Raw genomic sequence first — 19463 nt, 5'->3', positions numbered from 1 at the left:
TACTGTTGACATGTTTGCATATTATGTCTGTTTTTGTTTTTTTACACATCGTAGTCAATATGATTGAAAGGTATGCGACTGTCATATATCATGAATATTAAATTGAAAACAACTACAACAGTACAGCCATAAATTAAAACGATGCAAAGACAAATAGCAGTTCACAAATCATTTACGACAGAAATTGAAGCTATACATTTTGTCCCCGAGCACATCCTCCGCCCAGTAGCAAAATTACAATAGCATGAAATTACGAAGATCAAACAGGATACTGGCTCGTTCGTCGCCCAGTATAAAAAGGTCCGAAACAGACGTCACCATGGACAGGGTGTCGTCTGATACTACAGGTGACCCCTCATCACCAGTCATGACTAATTTCTCAAACATAGGTCATTCAGATCATCATACTAGTGACAATAGCAATATTTCACATATACAGCCATGTTCAGTTTTCCTTAAAGACATTTTTGATTTTGACGACTCACAACAACACTGTAGCATTTCGAAATGTGAGACCAAAGGCTGCATTTTTTTTATAACAGATGCTGAATTCACTAGCAATTTAACCAAGAAGTCATATTTTACCAAACGTTGCGATGATCTGAATTGTAAATCAATAAAAGAGGGACGAAAGACACCAGAGGGACAGTCAAACTCATAAATCGAAAATAAACTGACAACGCCATGGCTAAAATGAAAAAAAAGGTTGGCGGAGTGTCAATTAAACAATGATCATTCTTCATGAAAGTAAAAATCGTTTGTTGATTTGCACTTTTATCCTTTTCTATTTCTTTTTTTTTTCATTTCAGTAACAGTACGATTTACTCTATAATGACAACTTTGATGATAGTTATCTTTACTGGTATACGTGTGCATATAAGTAAAATTCATAAGGATAATAAAAGTGTGGACAACTTAGAATAAATACTCATGTAACAAGCAAGAGGCCAATTGACACAGAAATAAGCAGCTATAGGTCACAGTAGGGCCTTCAACAATGACCAAAGCTAATCACAGACACTTTTCGTGTGTTTTTGTCATCACAATTACGTGAATCATGCCAATTCATAGCAAAATATGTATATAGATAAAACATAAAACTATCAAAATGCGAAAAAAATGTCTTAAAAATTGCTAGACCTTCATTATTTTCAATTGAATGTTACACAACTTATTTGTTTTGTTATTACCATAGTTATTAAACGATTATTTCCCATCAAAATACTACGGAAATTGTGCGGAAATAAACAAATGAACTAGTTCACATATAGTTAGTTATGCATCAATGCTAATTGTTCCAACTGGCTCTCTAGCTAATATGTTTTGGAATTTCCTATTTTATATGTGTTTGTGTCGTCTTACTGCCAGTCAGGATTCGATTGAGCAGAACTGCTCTAAAAATTCAAGGTATGAATCTTTCACTAACCTAATAAAGCAATTGATATATTTTTTCGTTAGAAGTAATTAGACGATTTTGTCCAGTTTTAGAATTGTTTGGAAAAAAAGATGCAAAATTTCCTTTATACATAGGAAAAATACCCCTACATGCATATGATTTTTACAATATATTTGTTTATTTACTTAGGATTGGTCTTATTTTTAAGGTAATTTGAAAAATACTTTTAACTGAAAAGGGCATAACTTATTACCAGGGACATTCAGAAATTACAAATTGGACTAGTGAATCGATGTAGACAACGAATAATATAATACAAAACAACTTAATTTTACCCATGTTAATATCTGAATAAAATAGCCGAGACGGGATACGTCGACAACATAAATTAGTCTTGTTAAATTGTATCCATATTTATGGAAATCCAGTCTCAAGTCGATTTCTCATGAACCGTGTGGTATGTAATTAAACTCATCATAGATACCAGGACTGAATTTTGTATATACGGCAGACGCGCGTTTCGTCTCCAAAAGACTCACCAGTGACGCTTGAATCCAAAAAAAATTAAAAAGGCCAAATAAAGTACGAAGTTGGAGAGCATTGAGGACCAAAATTCCTAAAGGTTTTGCCAAATACAGCTTAGGTAATCTGTTTTTGAGGTAGAAAAGCCTTAATAATTCAAAAATTCAAAATTTTGTGAACAGTAAATTTATAAATATAACCATATCAATGATAATTCATGTCAGCACAAGTGCTGACTACTGGGCTGGTGATACCCTCGGGGAAATAAATCTCCACCAGCAGTGGCATCGACCCAGTGGTAGTAAATCAACTCATCATAGATACCAGGACTTAATTTTGTATATACGCCAGACGCGTGTTTCGTCTACAAAATACTCATCAGTGACGCTTGAATCCCAAAAAGTTAAAAAGGCCAAATAAAGTACGAAGTTGAAGAGCATTGAGGACCAAAATTTCTAAAAGTTTTGCCAAATACAGCTCAGGTAATCTATTCCTGAGGTAGAAAAGCCTTAGTAATTCAAAAATTCAAAATTTTCTGAACAGTTAATTTATAAATATAGCCATATGATATTAAGACCACAAACCCTTGTTCGATTTATAAAGAGAGGCGAGATTTACAAGGGGGGTAGTCAAACTCTTAGATCGAAAATGATCTGACAACGCCATGGCTAAAAATGAAAAAAAAACACAGATAAATAATAGTACACAAGACACAACATACAAGACATAGAAAACTAAAGACTTCGCAACACGACCCCCACCAAAACTGGTGGTTATCGCAGGTGTTCTTGCTCCACAAATGTTTAGGTTTGAGTGTTCCAAGGTGAAGGATTATCTAGAGAAGCTTTTTGGATGCATGTGACATAAAAGTGCATCGTTTTTTGCTTTTGAGCCATCTAAACTTTGTCGTGTTCCCGATTTGCGTTTGTATTTATAGATAGAGAAGATTGTAGTTATGTAAGACCGATTATACTCCTGTGTTTAAGCGTGTCCAGCATAAACATTGACAGTAGAAACAAACAAAATAATTTTGATATGTTTTTATTAATTCCATTTGAAGATGGTGTAGTTTATCTTTTATCACAAAAAAGGGCAAAAAATCATCTTTATAGCTGTCCTATGTCCGAATTAGATTATGTGGTTTAAAATAGGCCTCGACATTACTCAACGTCTTAATTGGTTTGCTTATAGTGCATATGTATCATTCAGATGAAAATACGTCTGATTTATCCAATTATACAATATGAAACTCAATGTTTGATGTTTCATTACAGTTTATTAAACAGTTCACATACACTGATAATTGATACACTCTGAACTCTCTTAACACACACTTGTCATCGCAGTTAACCAAGTACTTTTATAGTATTGTATACTTATAGAGAAAATCAAGACCTCTTATTTCAATTGATATCACTTTTACGGCAAGGGAATAAAATCTTCATAACATATTATAAAAGAAAACCTCGTAATAATTGTACGTTATTTATTTTACATGAATACAATATCAACATGTAGGTCAAAGTTAACTAAACTAAATTCAACGGAAATCCTATGCATTGAAAGTTATAACATGTAATATGGCAAGTGCAGAAAAATTGACAAGAGTATTCAAGGTTAATAATTCATATGTCATGCATGATTTATAATTCTTCGAAAATATTTCATTAACGCTTTTATGGAATAAGGAAATATCATGTTATAATAATAGTATATATCCAGCATCTAAAAGACCAGGCTCCAAAAGGAAACTTCGACCCTCTTTTGTAAATAGTTATCAAAGGTAACAGGATTATGATTTAGTGTGCCAGACGCGCGTTTCATCTACATAAGACTCATCAGTGACGCTCGTATCAAAATAGTTATATAACCAAACAAGTACAAAGTTGTAGAGCATTGAGGATCTAAAATTAACTTTGGTAACTCGTGGAATACCAAATGCTCGACGAATTCGTTGGTTCAAGTGAATCAAATGAATAGATTAAACAAATAACAAGTCCGCTAAATGTTTGTATGCATACGTTGTAACAACCACAAAACCCTTTTATCCACAAAAGAGAAAGCTTTCCTCAATCAACGAAAAGTGGTCCCAACGAAAATAAATGAATCCACATCAATAAAGACATGCAACATATATCAGAAACAAGGAAAAGGGCCTACCAATATGTGGAGACATATCTAATGAATTATAATTCATAAATAATATAATGTCATAAGTTTAATAAAGAGACGTCCATAGAAGTGTCATAATCAGGCATTGAAGATACATAACATGTAAATATTATGATACAAAAACATTTGAAACAGGTGAAGGAAAAGGAATCAAAGGGCTCGTTCCGGTAAGGACTCTACTTGAAGTCGTATGGTACGTCTTTATTTAGTGTTTTAAAATAAAACATTTTAAAGTTAAAGATAAAACTATGTACGAAAATGCAATAGGACTATTTTACAAATAGGCCAACACATAAAGGTTGATAGGAAAATTAAGATAATCATCCATGGTGTATACATCATCAACCCTTAGAAACACAAAGCGCAGAACCTAAAAATTTACTTAAGTCCTAAATGTGTTATAAAGATCTTATGTGTCGACATGTTCGTGGTATGTTTGAAGTCATATGACATGGTTTTATTTGTTATCCAGTTAGGTTATGACTGTAACATATGTTTTTGAAAGGGATCATTAAGTTGTTTAGGGGCCAGCTTAAATTCGCATCCGGGTGCCCGATTCGGAAAAATCGCTGAGAAATAAAATTAATGGTTTACTTTATGCCCGCGTCACACTGTCCCGATTTTTATATACGATGGACACCCGAATGCGAAAATTGTAAGTTCGTACGAAGTTAGTCCCGATCTCGTTAAAATACCAAAAAGTGACCGAAGCAAGTACGAAGAATAACGAAGTTTATACGATGGTGCCGAAATTATATACGATAGCAAAAGATGGACATACGAAGGTTAACCGAAGACGGGTATTTAAGCTTCATATCGCAGCCGAAGCCTACACGATGGATCACGAAGGCTACACGATGGATTACGAAGGCTACACGATGGATTACGATGATGGCGCGATGGCCATACGATTCTAAAAGACGTCGTGTACAGCTTAAGCGCTATTGACTTTAAAGTTCAAAGGTCAAGGTCACAGTGGCAGTTGTAATCTAAAACCAATATTCTTCAAAAGATTTTAACCACATGTGGTATATTGTTCCTCCTTGTAATGATCTGACATTTTTTACGTTCAAGGCCAAAGGTCAAGGTCATGCAGATGGACTTGTTTTTTCTCCTTGAAATAGCATAATACCCAAGAAATTGGTTGCTCATTTTTTTACCTGCTGGTTCCAAAGACAATATTAAAGGTATTTCCAGTTACTGAATGTTTTTGTTGATTTCTAAAAAAATAGTTTATGTATCAAATATGCATATTCAATTTACTATTTTTTGCATGTGTCATATACAAATATAGTGTCCATATTTGTATATGACATACGAGGGGATGCCACGCTCGGCATTGCATTGATTGAACTGTTAAATGTGTGGACTAGTCTGAATAATCATTCATAATTATGCCCATGTTTACTGATATATCTTAAAGGTAAGGTAATGGGTTCGTTGATCCCTTTTATTCAAAAAGAGCTCTTTCCAGGAGAATATCATAATAATATAGACAAAGGGAAGGATGTAGGGAAAGCAACAAATGCGGCAAAAATATGACATATAGAAAACAAAATGGTTATGGAGTAAACATTCGTGTGACAACAACTCAGACGATACATAAAAAATCAGAATAATGAAGAAAAAGTTGGTTTCCCTATATACTGTGTACCTGCAGTGTTGGTGTACGAGGCGCGTTTATGATTTTCATTATGTTACTTGATCTGAAAAATTGACAAAAAATAATATTCTACTTGTAAAAGTAAATCCTCAGCCTGTAATAGCTGCTCTTCTTGTTCCATTTGAATTAATAGAAACAACGCTATCGCCTTTCTTGTTCTCATAAAATCATATGATATGAGCTCCATGTTTTGTGAGCGTCTTTCTTAACTGTCGTATTAGACTGACCAGTGCATATCGCGCATGGCACTTTAAATGTATTTTAGCACGAAAATTAACTTAAATTTAGCTGGATTTATTGCCGTCGAAGTTCCATCTTGTCACCTTTGTACTTTTATTCGATGGCAACACGACGGGATTATGAGGTCTGCACGAAGTCGTGTTGCCATCGTAAGACCTCCGGGTAGCTTCGTGATTCATTCGTGTAGACATCGTAATGTCAAAACTGCCCGATGGAAACGATGGAAACACAAATGCAATACGATGTTCAAAGATGCATTCCCGGTGACATTACGATGGTAAGGATGGTGATACGAACTCAATACGAACCCTCAACATCGGACGCACCTTCGGGGATTTTTTAACATGTTAAAAAATTTAGAACCCTTCCCGAAGTTGTCCCCGAAGGCTAGAAAAAGTGGCCGATGGTTCTACGATGGTTAAAGATGGCACTACGAATAGCTCGATCTGGATACGATCAGTTCCGATTTTGAAAATTTCCATAATCGTGTTGCCATCGGCGTAAAAATCGGGACAGTGTGACGCGGGCATTAGAAATGCATTTCAAGATTGTGCGATAAAATATACTGGACAATCAAAACTGTATAAAACAAGCAAAAAGTTTACTACTAGACAGAAAAGAAAAGACTCACAAACACATATCCAACGACCAAAAAAATGGTAAGAACTTTGCTTAAATAACTAGTTTGTTTTATCTGTTCATAGGTTTTGGGAGGAGCGTTGCCAGTCAAACCAGACTTTAATAGTCAACAAAACCTTAGGTGAGTCTTTTTTTGGAAAATCTTAATCGAAGACATGAATTATTTATTTAACATTGTAATAAGAACATGGTCAGTAAAAATATAACATACGTCTTGAAAACGGAAACACATCAATGTTGTCCTTTATCTGTGTTATTGCAATTTAAAGACACAGTTTGAAGAAAACTGTTATTTCTAAATTGCACATGTGTTTAAATATAAATGACGTTAAGATAGTTCACTTTTTCAATAGAAGAGGCAGAAGTTCACTTGTTTAGTGGATATCAACACAGCAAAAAAACGGGCATTTAGACAACTGTTTGAGTGTCAGTCAAACATGGTTTTCTAATAGTTTATGTTTTATTTACCATTTCTATAAATCCGATTTTTTACAACTACAAACTTTAATACATTAATTCATCTTTATTTTAAATAATTGTCAATACTCTAAGTACCTTTCATTATCTCTATTTAATACAATTTGCAGAAATTGAAAGCCCACCAAGAATCCATATATATCCACCGCGATACATCTATTACAAGGTTGGGGACCAAGTGGAACTATCCTGTATTGCTGATGGCTTTCCAAAACCAATGTAAACAACTAAGCTATACATCGTTAAATATCTCGTATAACTAACATGATTAATTAATTATGAGTTATTGAAACACATACACAAATGTCCTTCCTTCTTAAGTGATTTTAAAGGAAAGCATAAAATCGGGATATATTTTTACAATTTACACGTTATAAAGAATGACGGAAATAATGTTTTCTGTCTGTGAACAAATAACACCAAGAATGTGGTGCATACTGAATACCCAGCGTAGCGTGTATTTTAAAGTGTGTAATACATTTTTATGTTACTCTGAATAAACCCATCATAAATACCAGGATTGAAATTTAGTTTTTGCGTCTGACGCGCGTTTTGTCTATGAAAGACTCATCAGTGACGTTTAAATAAAGTACGAAATTGAAGAGCATTGAGAACCTAAAATTCTCAAAAGTTTTACCAAAAACATCTAAGGTTATCTATTCCTGAGGTAGACAAACCTCAGTATTTCAATAGTTCAAAGTTTTGCAAACATTTAACTTATAATTATGACCATATCAATGATAATTATTGACAACACAGAAATGCTGACTACTGCTGGTGATACCCTCGGGGAAGTAAAACTCCATCAGCAGTGGCACCGACCAAGTGGTTGTAAATAAACTCATTAGACATACCAAGATTTACGTGTAGATTTATTCCGTTTTTCTGTTAATCCGTAACTATAAACTATGAGTATGTAATTTACATTAAAACAAATTCACACACACATGACTAAAGTCACTTGTCATGTACACTGACATATTTTATTTACACAGTTCGGTGTGTTTGCATTTATTTCTACTGAAAATAGGCGCATTCGATTGGTTATACTAAGTGGTAAATATCCATTGATTCGATTCTTAAAATTTATATGTAATTTTATTTTTATATCTTCATGCTAAAATAATAATTGGTAAAAGTCAGATTTATGTAATGTTCATTCATGTGTATTTTTATGTATATATCATTGTATATTGCAGAGTTACTAAGTTGAAAAACTTGTGTCTAATCCATTTGTCTCTTTTTGGAACAATAAAATATTTTTAAACTAAACTACCAGGATTCAACATTAGTATTTGCGCCAGACGCGTGTTTCGTCTACAAAAAACTCATCAGTGACGCTCGAATAAAAAAATGTTAAAAGGCCAGAAATTCATTTCATGCTTTTTATTAATTTCTCATGTGCGTTTCATATGTTGTATGTGTTGTATGTATCTATTTTATCATATTTAATACAGTTTTGAATGGACAAAAAATGGAGTAATGTTCAATATAGGCAAATATAATGATAGAATGGTTACAATGAATGAGTCTGGTACTATTTTGATAAAGTACACAAAAAGTGTGGACGATGCTATTTATCAGTGTAGTGCAACGAACGAATTTGGTAAATCAATGTCCGATTTTGTCAACTTAAAGCAAGCTAAATTGAAACAGTTTAGTAGGAGGAAGGATATTAAGAAGATATATGTCGAACCAGGATTTTCGTTGAGAATTCCTTGCAATGCACCATATAGTATACCAACAGCAAAGATACTCTGGGGATTGAAGGGCACCATAAATGGTTCGGTGGATGCTATCAATTTTACAAGTGCTGGATCAACAGATTTTTTAGGTTGTTATGTTAGCTATATACATGACCGTACTATGTGTCTTGTCAATTATAGTATAGCAATGGTCTATTTTTGAAAAACTGTAGATACAATACAAGAAAAAATAATGAGTGCATAATAATAGACACATATTTTAATTAAAACAAAATAAATAAGTCCCAAGTATAAATTTTGTTTAGGCTGTCAGTTTAGTTGGTTGTGTTCAGTTTGCTGGCTTTTTTTTTGGTAGACAGTTTTTTAGGTAGAGGAAGCTGGAGTATAAAAAAAAAAGAATCCCCTTCCGTTGTAATGAAGACAAAAAATCGTACTCAATTAAGAAGATTCCAGCACACTTGTAAAAATAGGGTTCACTCCCAACTTTAGTTTGTTTAGATTAGTAATACTATTGTAGTTTGTCTACCCAAACCTCTTGGTCATTGGGGCAATAAGAGCTTTTAGACTTGGAGTAAATATAAGAATATACCGAGCTTGGGAATTAGTAAAAAACAAATATACTTACTTATCTTACCTCCTATACATTTCTAGGAATATGATTGGTTAAAAGCTTCCGCGTGCAAACCGTGTATATTAGATATTAGGTTAGTAGGGAGGCGGGGCTTATTTTATACACGGTTAGTAGAGGTGTTACGTCCCTTTATATTCCATATTAGGTAAGAAGGGAGGCGGGGCTTATTTCATACACGGTTAGTAGTGGTGTTACGTCCCTTTATAAAACAAAACTGTACTGAGAAAAATCTTAAAAGGTTTCAACAGACGAAAAAATTGATGATTAAGATGGAATTAGATTCATAAAACACATTTAAACCTTACAAGTTTTTGTAGGATCAATGAAATTAGTTTCTTAATGCTAACAGTATTGAAGACTTCCTCATTTTGATAGGCCACTAGTCTTAATTTCAAACGTTTAGATAGTCGGTAAGATAAATTCCTTACATAGTGTGCTAGTGACGTAATACGGTATATATGGGGTTAGTAAATTCCATATGGGGATTCGAGCTTCGCTCTCACCCCATATGGAATTTACCGACCCCATATATACCGTATAATGTCACTAGCATACTTTGTAACCTATAATGTATTTTTAATTTATTTTTCATTTATTTGTTTACTAGGTAATCTTTTCATTACAAGTGTCAAAGAAAATGATTATCATAAAGGAAAATCCTACATTTGTATAGCGACGAATCCAATTACCAACGAACAAGTATTTTCTTACGGAACTGTTGTTCAGCCACCAAGAAGTTGTGTAAATTTTTCGTGTAAGAGCTAAATATTGCATGTTAAATGCATGTTATATAGCAATTGAATATATAGCTCACAAGGTTTAAATGATTTCTTTGTTGTATATTTTTTAATTTACAAAAGAGCAACAGATAAAGTTTGAAAAATAAAGAAAAAAAGAAAACACCAGAGACAATATAAAAAACCTTGAAAGAACAAATATTACTGGTTAATGTATCCTTCCAAGGATTTCACTATCACTGATGATGCTTGTATAAACGAATACGCGTCTAGCAAATATGTTAAACTTGATATCGTCGATAAACTGTTATCATCCCATTATTCTGAGGAATTATCAAGTTTTATATTTACATGTTTTATGTGTCCTAACCAACAGCTCATAGTTTTCAAAATGAATAATCAGCGTGTCGTGTAATGCATATGTTTCTCTTATTTTTGTGCTTTTTTTTACATTTGTTGAGCGGTGTGAGACAAATACTTTTCATTACTAGTAAAGGTTGCATTTCTGTAAATATTGACAATGCATTTTCCCATAGGAACTCCCTTTACGGCTAAAACTGTACCACTTTTGCTATGAAGTTTTGAAAAAATCATACCCTAGAATGGAAAGTTCATATGCACTACGATTTTTTCAAAGGTCAAAATATAAGGCTGTGCGGCATATTTTCAATGTTTATATGCCCCGAACTTCTAAGAGTTTAAACTAACACTACATGTCTTAACTACTCCTACCTTGACTGTAGGGTTACCACAGATTTCTATATAAGCAATATTCAAATGACTTGTTTATTTACTGGTAACATTCCTAAGTCATGTCTCTATGAGATGCAACCTACAGATCAGAACTGGGAACCATTATGTTAACAAAATTAATCATCTATGAATATTCTAAATCTCCCCTAAAGAGGCGTGGTTCGAGAAACAGCTGTATTTACAAAGTGCAACCTATACAAACAATTATTTAAATAGAAAACTCTCTAAAAACACCTTTTCTCACATAAATACTCACTCATTATAGCCTTAAAGAAATCATTGTATATACTCTAAGTTTACTTTTATTGTACATTGTATACCCCCTCCCCCGTTTCATGTTTTTTAGAGATTTTGAAAACAAGACTTTAATTATTGCCAGCTTACCCTTTTTGCAGGTGTTCTGACATAAAATGCCTAAAACTGGTTTAAAACTGTTCTGATAACATATTGAAAGCATTTTAGAATACTGTCAATGTATTGTTTAGCAGTCAATCATTCAAACATTTAAGATTATATAAATTATCCAATCCTGCCCCTGTCTCCAGTCCACATCTTACTGTATACCTATTTGTCAATAAAAGTTCACATTTTCTGCCGCAAATAGTCAGTATAGAATTCTTGTCACAACATTATCATCTGTAACCATATATCTGACACCATTTAGCTAATATATGACTTAAAAGTGTGAAAACAAAGCCATATTTGCAATTGTTGTATTTATGCAGTTACCAGTCTGATGTAAAAATTCACTTAAAATGTTATAGAGATGATTTTTAACATCTGATTTTTGCATAATTTCCAAGCACAATTATTGGTTTCTATATAAAGACTTTTAAAGTCATAAAATCATTGCATCTGCAAGTTAAATTATTTGTTTTATGGTCCAGGGGGTAGGCAATTTTCTCTGTTTTCCCCCTGGGGCCTCAAATTTCCTATATTGTTCTCTGCTGTTTCTTTCATTATGGAATATTTAGTACATATTCAGGATAGAACACACTGTTGTTAGTTTTGTTGAGATATTTTTATATTTCTAGCTTGTTTTTTTTATGCCGCGGTGACAACAAAAAGCAGATTTATGTGTTACGGCTTACTTTTGTGTTATCGACAGCACAAGAACACCCCACTAATAATATTCAGGGTGTATCTATGAGTTTCAATGACTGCGAAGAGTAAATATAAGCACTTCTAAACAATCTAACTTACAAATATGCATATATTATGAATTTATTTTGCTTTCAGGCCTTTAAATAAACTATGCATACTGTAAACTGTGAATTTATGCTGAGTCGTCATATTTAAGGCCCAGATTTTATCAATCTTCGTGAAATATTCATAAGACTTCATATTTGGGTTAATTTCATTAAAATCTATGAGATAAACTAAATTTGGTTAAATTCTGTATGCTCTCTTATTTCACCAAATAAAATATATATTCTCTGCAAATAATTAATTGAAATTTGATAATGACGTTGAACTTTCTCGATTTCATCTGAGTTTCCTATTGTGAAGTACTGAAAAAAGGCGATTAGGCCTGATGACGACACATATAAAGAACACACCTCTCTGTAAATTTTTAAAGAGGACGGATACAATCATTAGAGAAACAGATTTCAGAGCTATAATTCGTGTATTATGATATTTCTCCACACTCAACAGTTAAATTGTAATTTTATAAAGACCTCAGCAAAACTGACGCGTTAAGTATTATAATTTAATTTGCTCGATTTGAGATATATCGTTCCACACTTGTTGCAGTGATGGAATCAATTTATCTACAAAACGTCTTGTTTTTTAACTGTAGAATTTGAATTTAATCTTTTGATGATAGACATGTATATGATATAAACCAATATCTTACTAAAAACTTACATGTGTATCATTCCATAGGCGGAAGTGATCGTATATCTCCTCATTTAATGTGGTTCTCAGGAAGCTCAGTTGTTGGTTTACAGGGACGAAAACTTATTTTGAAATGTATATTTGGTGGAAAGTAAGTTTACATTTGTACTGTATACATTTAATTTATAAGTGTATATACAGGGATCAGATATCGATGTTAAGTTAATAACAGTTCAGATATATGATTTTTTTTTATCCATCTCATTAATGACAGAATTTTAGAATGCATATATAGGACAAACCACTCAAACCTACTTAGACTCTAGTGTTGATGATCATCACATTCGTAACAATGACAATAAACAAGAATTGACATTTTGGAGCTTTAATCCGATGTCAGATGTCCCCACATTTGATAATTAAACGAAGCAATGCTATTTAGGTTAAATGTACTATTTAGTCCTGAATAAAAGTAAGAGGTTATAAAATGGTGATAGTACATGTATCAAAAATGAGGGAGACAAACATTGTGTGATTATTCACATTAATTGTTACTAAATATTTTATATTAATTTTTTTTCAGTCCAATTCCAAAAATAACCTGGCAGTTTCAAAATGAACATAAGCACAGTTTCGGATGGGAGTTTCTCCATGAAGGACAAGAACACATCATACCAGAACTACGTATTGAAGAACATATTGGTTCTTATAAGTGTTCTGCAGAAAATTCAGTTGACCTAAATCTGGAAAAGATCATTAATGTTGATATAAAATGCAAGTTTTCAAATTATTGCATTACCTGCAAATGCTTTTTTTTTCATTCACGCTTCTTGATTTAAAGGTATTTTAGACCTGGTGCATGTTTTTGCTAAGAATGGATTGGTGTTTCTTTCTGTCGTGTATTTTGATTTTGTTTTTGCTGGATTTCTAATGTATTCTTTGTCAATGTTTTGCTAATCACAATTTATCATATCTGTATAAAATGAAACTGAATCCACATAGTACAACATGATGGAAATAATAGTCATCATATTGTCTTTAAAACTATGGCCATTAAAGGCCCTTCATGATAGTGTATTCACGCCATTCAAAAGAAGATATGAGCTGCTACCTAAATAACAGAAACAAAAGCATCCTTTAAGTAGGACATGTAGGATGAACAGATTTTATGCATGGAGACAAAAACTGTCCGATGTTAAATTTTGTACTGCAGAAAATAACTATGGACATTAATAAAATACAATACGGAATTTAATTATGCATAACTGTGCTCAATCTATGAATTTTAAGTTTTTATCGAAAGTTAGTGTTTATGGCATTGATTAGATTTGACATCACATAATCAACATCTTAAAGATTTTCAAATTTCGGGGATATATAATGAAGATATATACAAACATAAAACTAAGAAATACAATATAACATCTAAAATAGAGCGAAACAGTGTGTACAAATAAGTAAAACGTCTTTTTGTACATTTAACACCAAAATGCAATTCAAAATCTCTAAATTATGTAAACGGCACATATCTTTGACTTGCTATTTTGGTTTGTTTTTAAATTAAAAGCATTTTATATGTACATTATACCAACGAGCATGCTTATCTTTATAGCTGAACCACACTGGTCGATGGAAAGAAAACCAGAAAGTATAACAGCTAATAACGGTGACTCGGTTACTTTTTACTGCAATGCCACCGGATTACCAATACTAGACATTGAATGGTTCATTAACGGAGAAACATTAAAAGGTATGCAAAAACATTCAAAAACATACGTCATGTGGCTAACCAAAAAAGAGAAAGTTCTGTACACATTAGAAGGGGAAACGATACAAAGATTGATATAATCAGTTGAATATTGTAAAAACAATTTTCTAATCACAAGGAATAAAGATTAACATTAGTAAAATAGTAGTCCAAAACCTCTGCATTGAAAATGCACTTGATATCGCACAACAGGAACCATACAGTGTGAGTGATATCTACAGAATGCGCAGCGAAAAAATGCAGTTTATGTCCACTATTGTTTTGTTATTTAAGTAAATATTCGATAATACGCTTATGCCAAATACTAACCATCAAACGTTAACAAGTAGATATATGTTTATTTTTACAAACGAAGTATTTGTTTCTTGAAACAAGCGCGTACTCGTCACTTGTTCACACATCATTTCCAATATAAAGGTATTGTATGCGACTGTCATACAAATTAGATGTTTAAGTAGCTATCAAACTGTGATTAATCCATCATTTTCTACATTAGAAATGCCTGTATCAGGAATATGATAGTTGTTATCCATTCGTTTGATGTGTGTGAGCTTTTGACTTTGCCATTTGACAAAGGACTTTCCTTTTAGAATTTTCCTCGGAGTTCGTTTTTTTAGTGATTTTACTTTTCAGTAAGCTAAATTATTAAAACACCGATTTCAAACTGTCTTTTGCAGTATCAAAACATCCTGTGTGGAAATTGGGAAAAATCAGAATACCTTATCCCAACAAAGCCGTTATTTCTAATGTGAATGTGATGGATAGAATGGTTCTCCAATGTAATGTTTCTAATTCATATGGATATATTTTCGCTGATTTTTACTTGAATGTTTTGCGTAAGTGATAACTTCACGAATAGTTAATACACCATAAAAAGACAAGAAAAGGCACAATTCCTTTTTCGTTGGTTTGCTTCATAAAACGGAAACATGAAACGTTAGTTATACTCAATGGTTGTTCATTTTTAAACACCAAAACTTGACCGGTCCAAAAACAGGCACATAAACAAACTAAGACGAATAACGAACGGCACATAATAAAGGAGTGCCTGATGAATTTTCTTTCTATATATTACATGTAGTTAAATCAAAACCAATTATACGATAAACAGGTAACATAACCAAGTTATTACCAAGTTATTGATGGTTACTGTTCTGCCCGTTACGGTGACACTAACGAACAGGTATAGGTATCCTGCTAAGCCATGTGACAGATTTAAAAGTCTTCATCGTACTAGCCAAATAAAATCTAGCAAGGAGTACGTGTATGATACATATTAATTCCTGCATAGAGCAATACAAGACAGATGTTATACCTTTTAAAATTAGTAAAAACAAAACAAAACACGGAATATATGCTACTGCTGATATCATAATATATTATCGAGTATGACGCCTTGATTGATTTTACTTTAACAAAATGCTGCGATATACATGATGTATACTGGAGGTATATTTATATTTTGCTTTTTATTCTTAGACACAGATAATTCTAGAAACCTGTCACGCAACGAAATTCCAGGTAATAATAACAACCACTTTTATAATTATTTAATTTAAATTAAATTATATTTCTTTAGTAAAAAAAATCTATTTTCTTTTAATTAATGATGAGAGAAATAATGTATCGTAGTATGCATTTAGTTTACTTGTAACAATTCAAAATTGTAGTGCAGATAGTGTATGGGGTTAATTGAATGGAAAATTAACTGTCAAATTCATATTCAACAATTTGGCTCAAAGTCTCGTATTTGATTAATAATATACAGCAAAGTATATCCAAATTACAAAACGTTTACCAATAACAATGCATGTACTCCATAAAATGTTTCTGATGTGATAACTTAGAAATATGACAGTTTTTGTCCATTCGTTTTTGATGCGTTTTGTTATTTGATTTTGCCATGTGATTATGGACTTTCCCAATTGATCTTCCTCTAAGTTCAGTATTTTTGTGATTTTACTTTTTATTCACATTGATTTAACGGCTGTCTTTTTTGTACCTTTTAAAGATTTGTTTCGGTGCTATTCTTGGAGTTGTTTTTCAAGTTTTATTTATTCTTTTGTTTTGAATTCTTTATACCGTTGATTTGCACTCTCGTTTTATAGTAAATTATAGAGTTTTTGTTTTTTGGTACAGAAAAATATAGAAAAAAATCCATATATTTCTTTCTCTTAAATATGTAACTGTATGTTTTTATTTTAACAGATTTTGCAGAACGGTACATACTGGTTATATCTCCTGTACTTGGAATAAGTGTCTTATTAACTGTTACTCTCGTTTTTATTTTTACTCATTTTCGTAAGCATACTATGTCAAAACGTAAAAATTACGAAATCCAACAAAGTAACAACAATACAGACGATTTACGCGCACAAGAATTTGACCATGAGAGCCGACCTGTATCTTTGTACACCAGAATCGATGAAAGTGCAATGATACCTGACTATTTTGAAATTGTGCAAATGAGAAAGGATACTAAAAGCTCGGATCAGGCATCAGACAATTCTTCAGAAGATGATTATAGCATTCCTGAGTATGAAAATCCGTATACACAGATCAAAGCGGTGTCTGATAACCACTTATACGCTATACCTAAAATCGAGATAACTGACCACACATTCAGCCTGTCTGCACTTCTTGGAGACCAACGTGACAACAAAGAAGATACTTCACAATCGCTTGATACTCAATGGACAGAGGTCACAAGTACAATTAGAAAATGTACTGATTGGTGTGAACAGTATACTGACCGAAAGTCTATGCAAATACAGTACAATAACCGGAACAGTGTCGAACATAACAGAAACGCATGCGTATTGGACGAGACTGAAACATTAGAAGGAGGGACGAATTTCAGGAATGATAGAGTTTTAAATCGTCTCTTTATCGAAAAGTTCCGTAGTGACGTGTTTCTTTCTAATCCGCACTTAGATGAAAATAGCAAAAACATTAAAGACCAAGGCACAAAAAACGAAAGAAAATCTTCTTAAAAGGTTGACAATGACATATTTTTGTAATGGTACATGCAATCAAAATGAATTTATCTACTGTATACCAAGAACTCAAACAAATTAAAAAATGAAAGTTTAATATATAAGAGAGGACCTACATGCATATGATACGTTGTTTACCAACTATTCCAAATTAGAAATGCAAAAAAAGGGAAAGTTGAAAAAAAAAGTGTTACTGTTATAACAACTTTAAAAAGAAGGTAAATAAACTCATCATAGATACCAGGACTAAATTTTGTATATACGCAAGACGCGCGTTTCGTCTACAAAAGGCTCATCAGTGACGCTCGAATCCAAAAAAGTTAAGAAGGCCAAATAAAGTACGAAGTTGAAGAGCATAGAGGACCAAAATTCCTAAAAGTCTTGCCAAATCCAGCTAAGGTATTCTATGCCTGAGGTAAAACAGACTAACGTTGTTGAATGAAATATAAAGCATTAATGTCCTACTGATCCCTAAATTCACTAAAAATTCAAAGAAATGTTTGAGTATGAAACTAGAGGATTTCAAGAGCGTGTGTTGCTCACCTTATTCTACTTTTGTTTTGGAAATAATGTACAAAAAGAATAAAATCATAACAGGTACCACTAGTAATGATTGAGATCAAATTTGGGTTAATATTGACTCGTAATTTAAGCAAAAGCAGAAAACTTTTGTAAAGTTTAAAGAAATAACCAATAAATTAAGGTAGCACAATACACAGATTTTTCGTCCCCAATCAGACATCTTTAAAGTGATGTAATTCCACTCATCCTTCTTTAAAATTTATAAATGAGGTACCAAAAGAAAGAAGAATGATTAATCTTTCAAATTGTGATACTTTCATTATGACATAATTATTACATAATTAATTGTTTTGTAATTAGTTGCTATATTGTGATGTCCATACTTGAATGAATTTAGCTTCTTTGTTATTCATAGCATCCCAAAATATTTTATAGATTCTTGCACAACACAGTTTGACCTCCAAAACTGTGTCTCAGATTTTTCATATTGTATTTCATTCTCTCATAAATCTTCAATGAAGTTTGCAACATCAATTCATAAGAGATCACTAAATTCAATGTGGTATAAAATTTGTTCTATTGATGTTTTTGGAAATCTGAGACATAGTTTTGGAGGTCAAGCTGTGTTGTACAAGAATCTATAAAATATTTGGTGATGCTATGAAGAACAAAGACGCTAAATGCATTCAAGTATGGACTTCACAATATAGCAACCAATAACATAACAATTGATTATGTAATAATTATGTCATGATGAAATTATCACAATATGAAAGATTAATCTTTCTTCTTTCTTTTGGTACCTCATTTATAAAATATAAAGAAGGATGAAATGAATTACATCAGTTTAAAGTTGTCTAATTGGGAGTGAACAAATCTTTGTATTGTGCTACCTTAAGGAACATTAATATTCTACCAAGTTTGGAATCAATCCATTCTCCTGTTAGAAGAAAACATTGGTTACAAATTTCCCATTGGTATTCTAATTAACAGAATCGGCAACAAAGTAGAAGATTTTTCTTAAAGTTAAATTACGACATGTAGAAATTCGCTCGTTACTTGCACCTCACAATGAACGTGGCTACGTATTTACTTATCCTTTGGTTTTATAAAAGTAAATACATGGGAACAATACATCATTGCCCAACAGGGCACGGCTGCGAACATATGGTACATGAACAGACAGGGTCTCTTAGCAATGATATATGTCAGGAAACAATGTGTACATCTTTAACCAAATGTTGCTTTGTATGATACATTTTTTAATCAAACGGATAAACTTTAACCACGTTTGAAACTATTCAAATATAAGATACAGTAACTTTTCAACTATAAAAAAAAAAAACAGAAAATGAAAAAGCACAAATGACCTCAATGTTATTCTTTCTATCGACTAAAAGGT

General features: G+C 32.4%; 1 protein-coding gene across 3 annotated transcripts; it reads left to right on the top strand.

The window, feature by feature from the left end:
• The first annotated feature begins 1285 nt into the window (after positions 1–1285).
• Positions 1286–17779, top strand: LOC143083538 (neuroglian-like). Of its 3 annotated transcripts, none has more exons than XM_076259783.1 (10): positions 1286–1407; positions 6698–6753; positions 7220–7328; positions 8567–8943; positions 10054–10200; positions 12824–12926; positions 13359–14525; positions 15221–15379; positions 16023–16064; positions 16752–17779. In XM_076259783.1, the coding sequence occupies exons 7-10, from the start codon at positions 14351–14353 to the stop codon at positions 17534–17536; spliced, it is 1161 nt and encodes a 386-aa protein (XP_076115898.1). In that variant the 5' UTR covers positions 1286–1407; positions 6698–6753; positions 7220–7328; positions 8567–8943; positions 10054–10200; positions 12824–12926; positions 13359–14350; the 3' UTR covers positions 17537–17779. The 3 variants fall into 3 exon arrangements, with proteins under 3 accessions (XP_076115898.1, XP_076115900.1, XP_076115899.1); XM_076259785.1 differs by having other exon boundaries at positions 1292–1407; positions 16752–17536; XM_076259784.1 differs by lacking the exon at positions 1286–1407 and adding an exon at positions 4032–4283.
• The last annotated feature ends 1684 nt before the right edge of the window (positions 17780–19463 follow it).

Source organism: Mytilus galloprovincialis, chromosome 7, assembly GCF_965363235.1.
Source record: "Mytilus galloprovincialis chromosome 7, xbMytGall1.hap1.1, whole genome shotgun sequence".
NCBI classification, from domain to species: domain Eukaryota; kingdom Metazoa; phylum Mollusca; class Bivalvia; order Mytilida; family Mytilidae; genus Mytilus; species Mytilus galloprovincialis.
The sequence above is the reverse complement of the archived record's forward strand: the minus strand, read 5'-3'. Positions and strand labels throughout refer to the sequence as shown.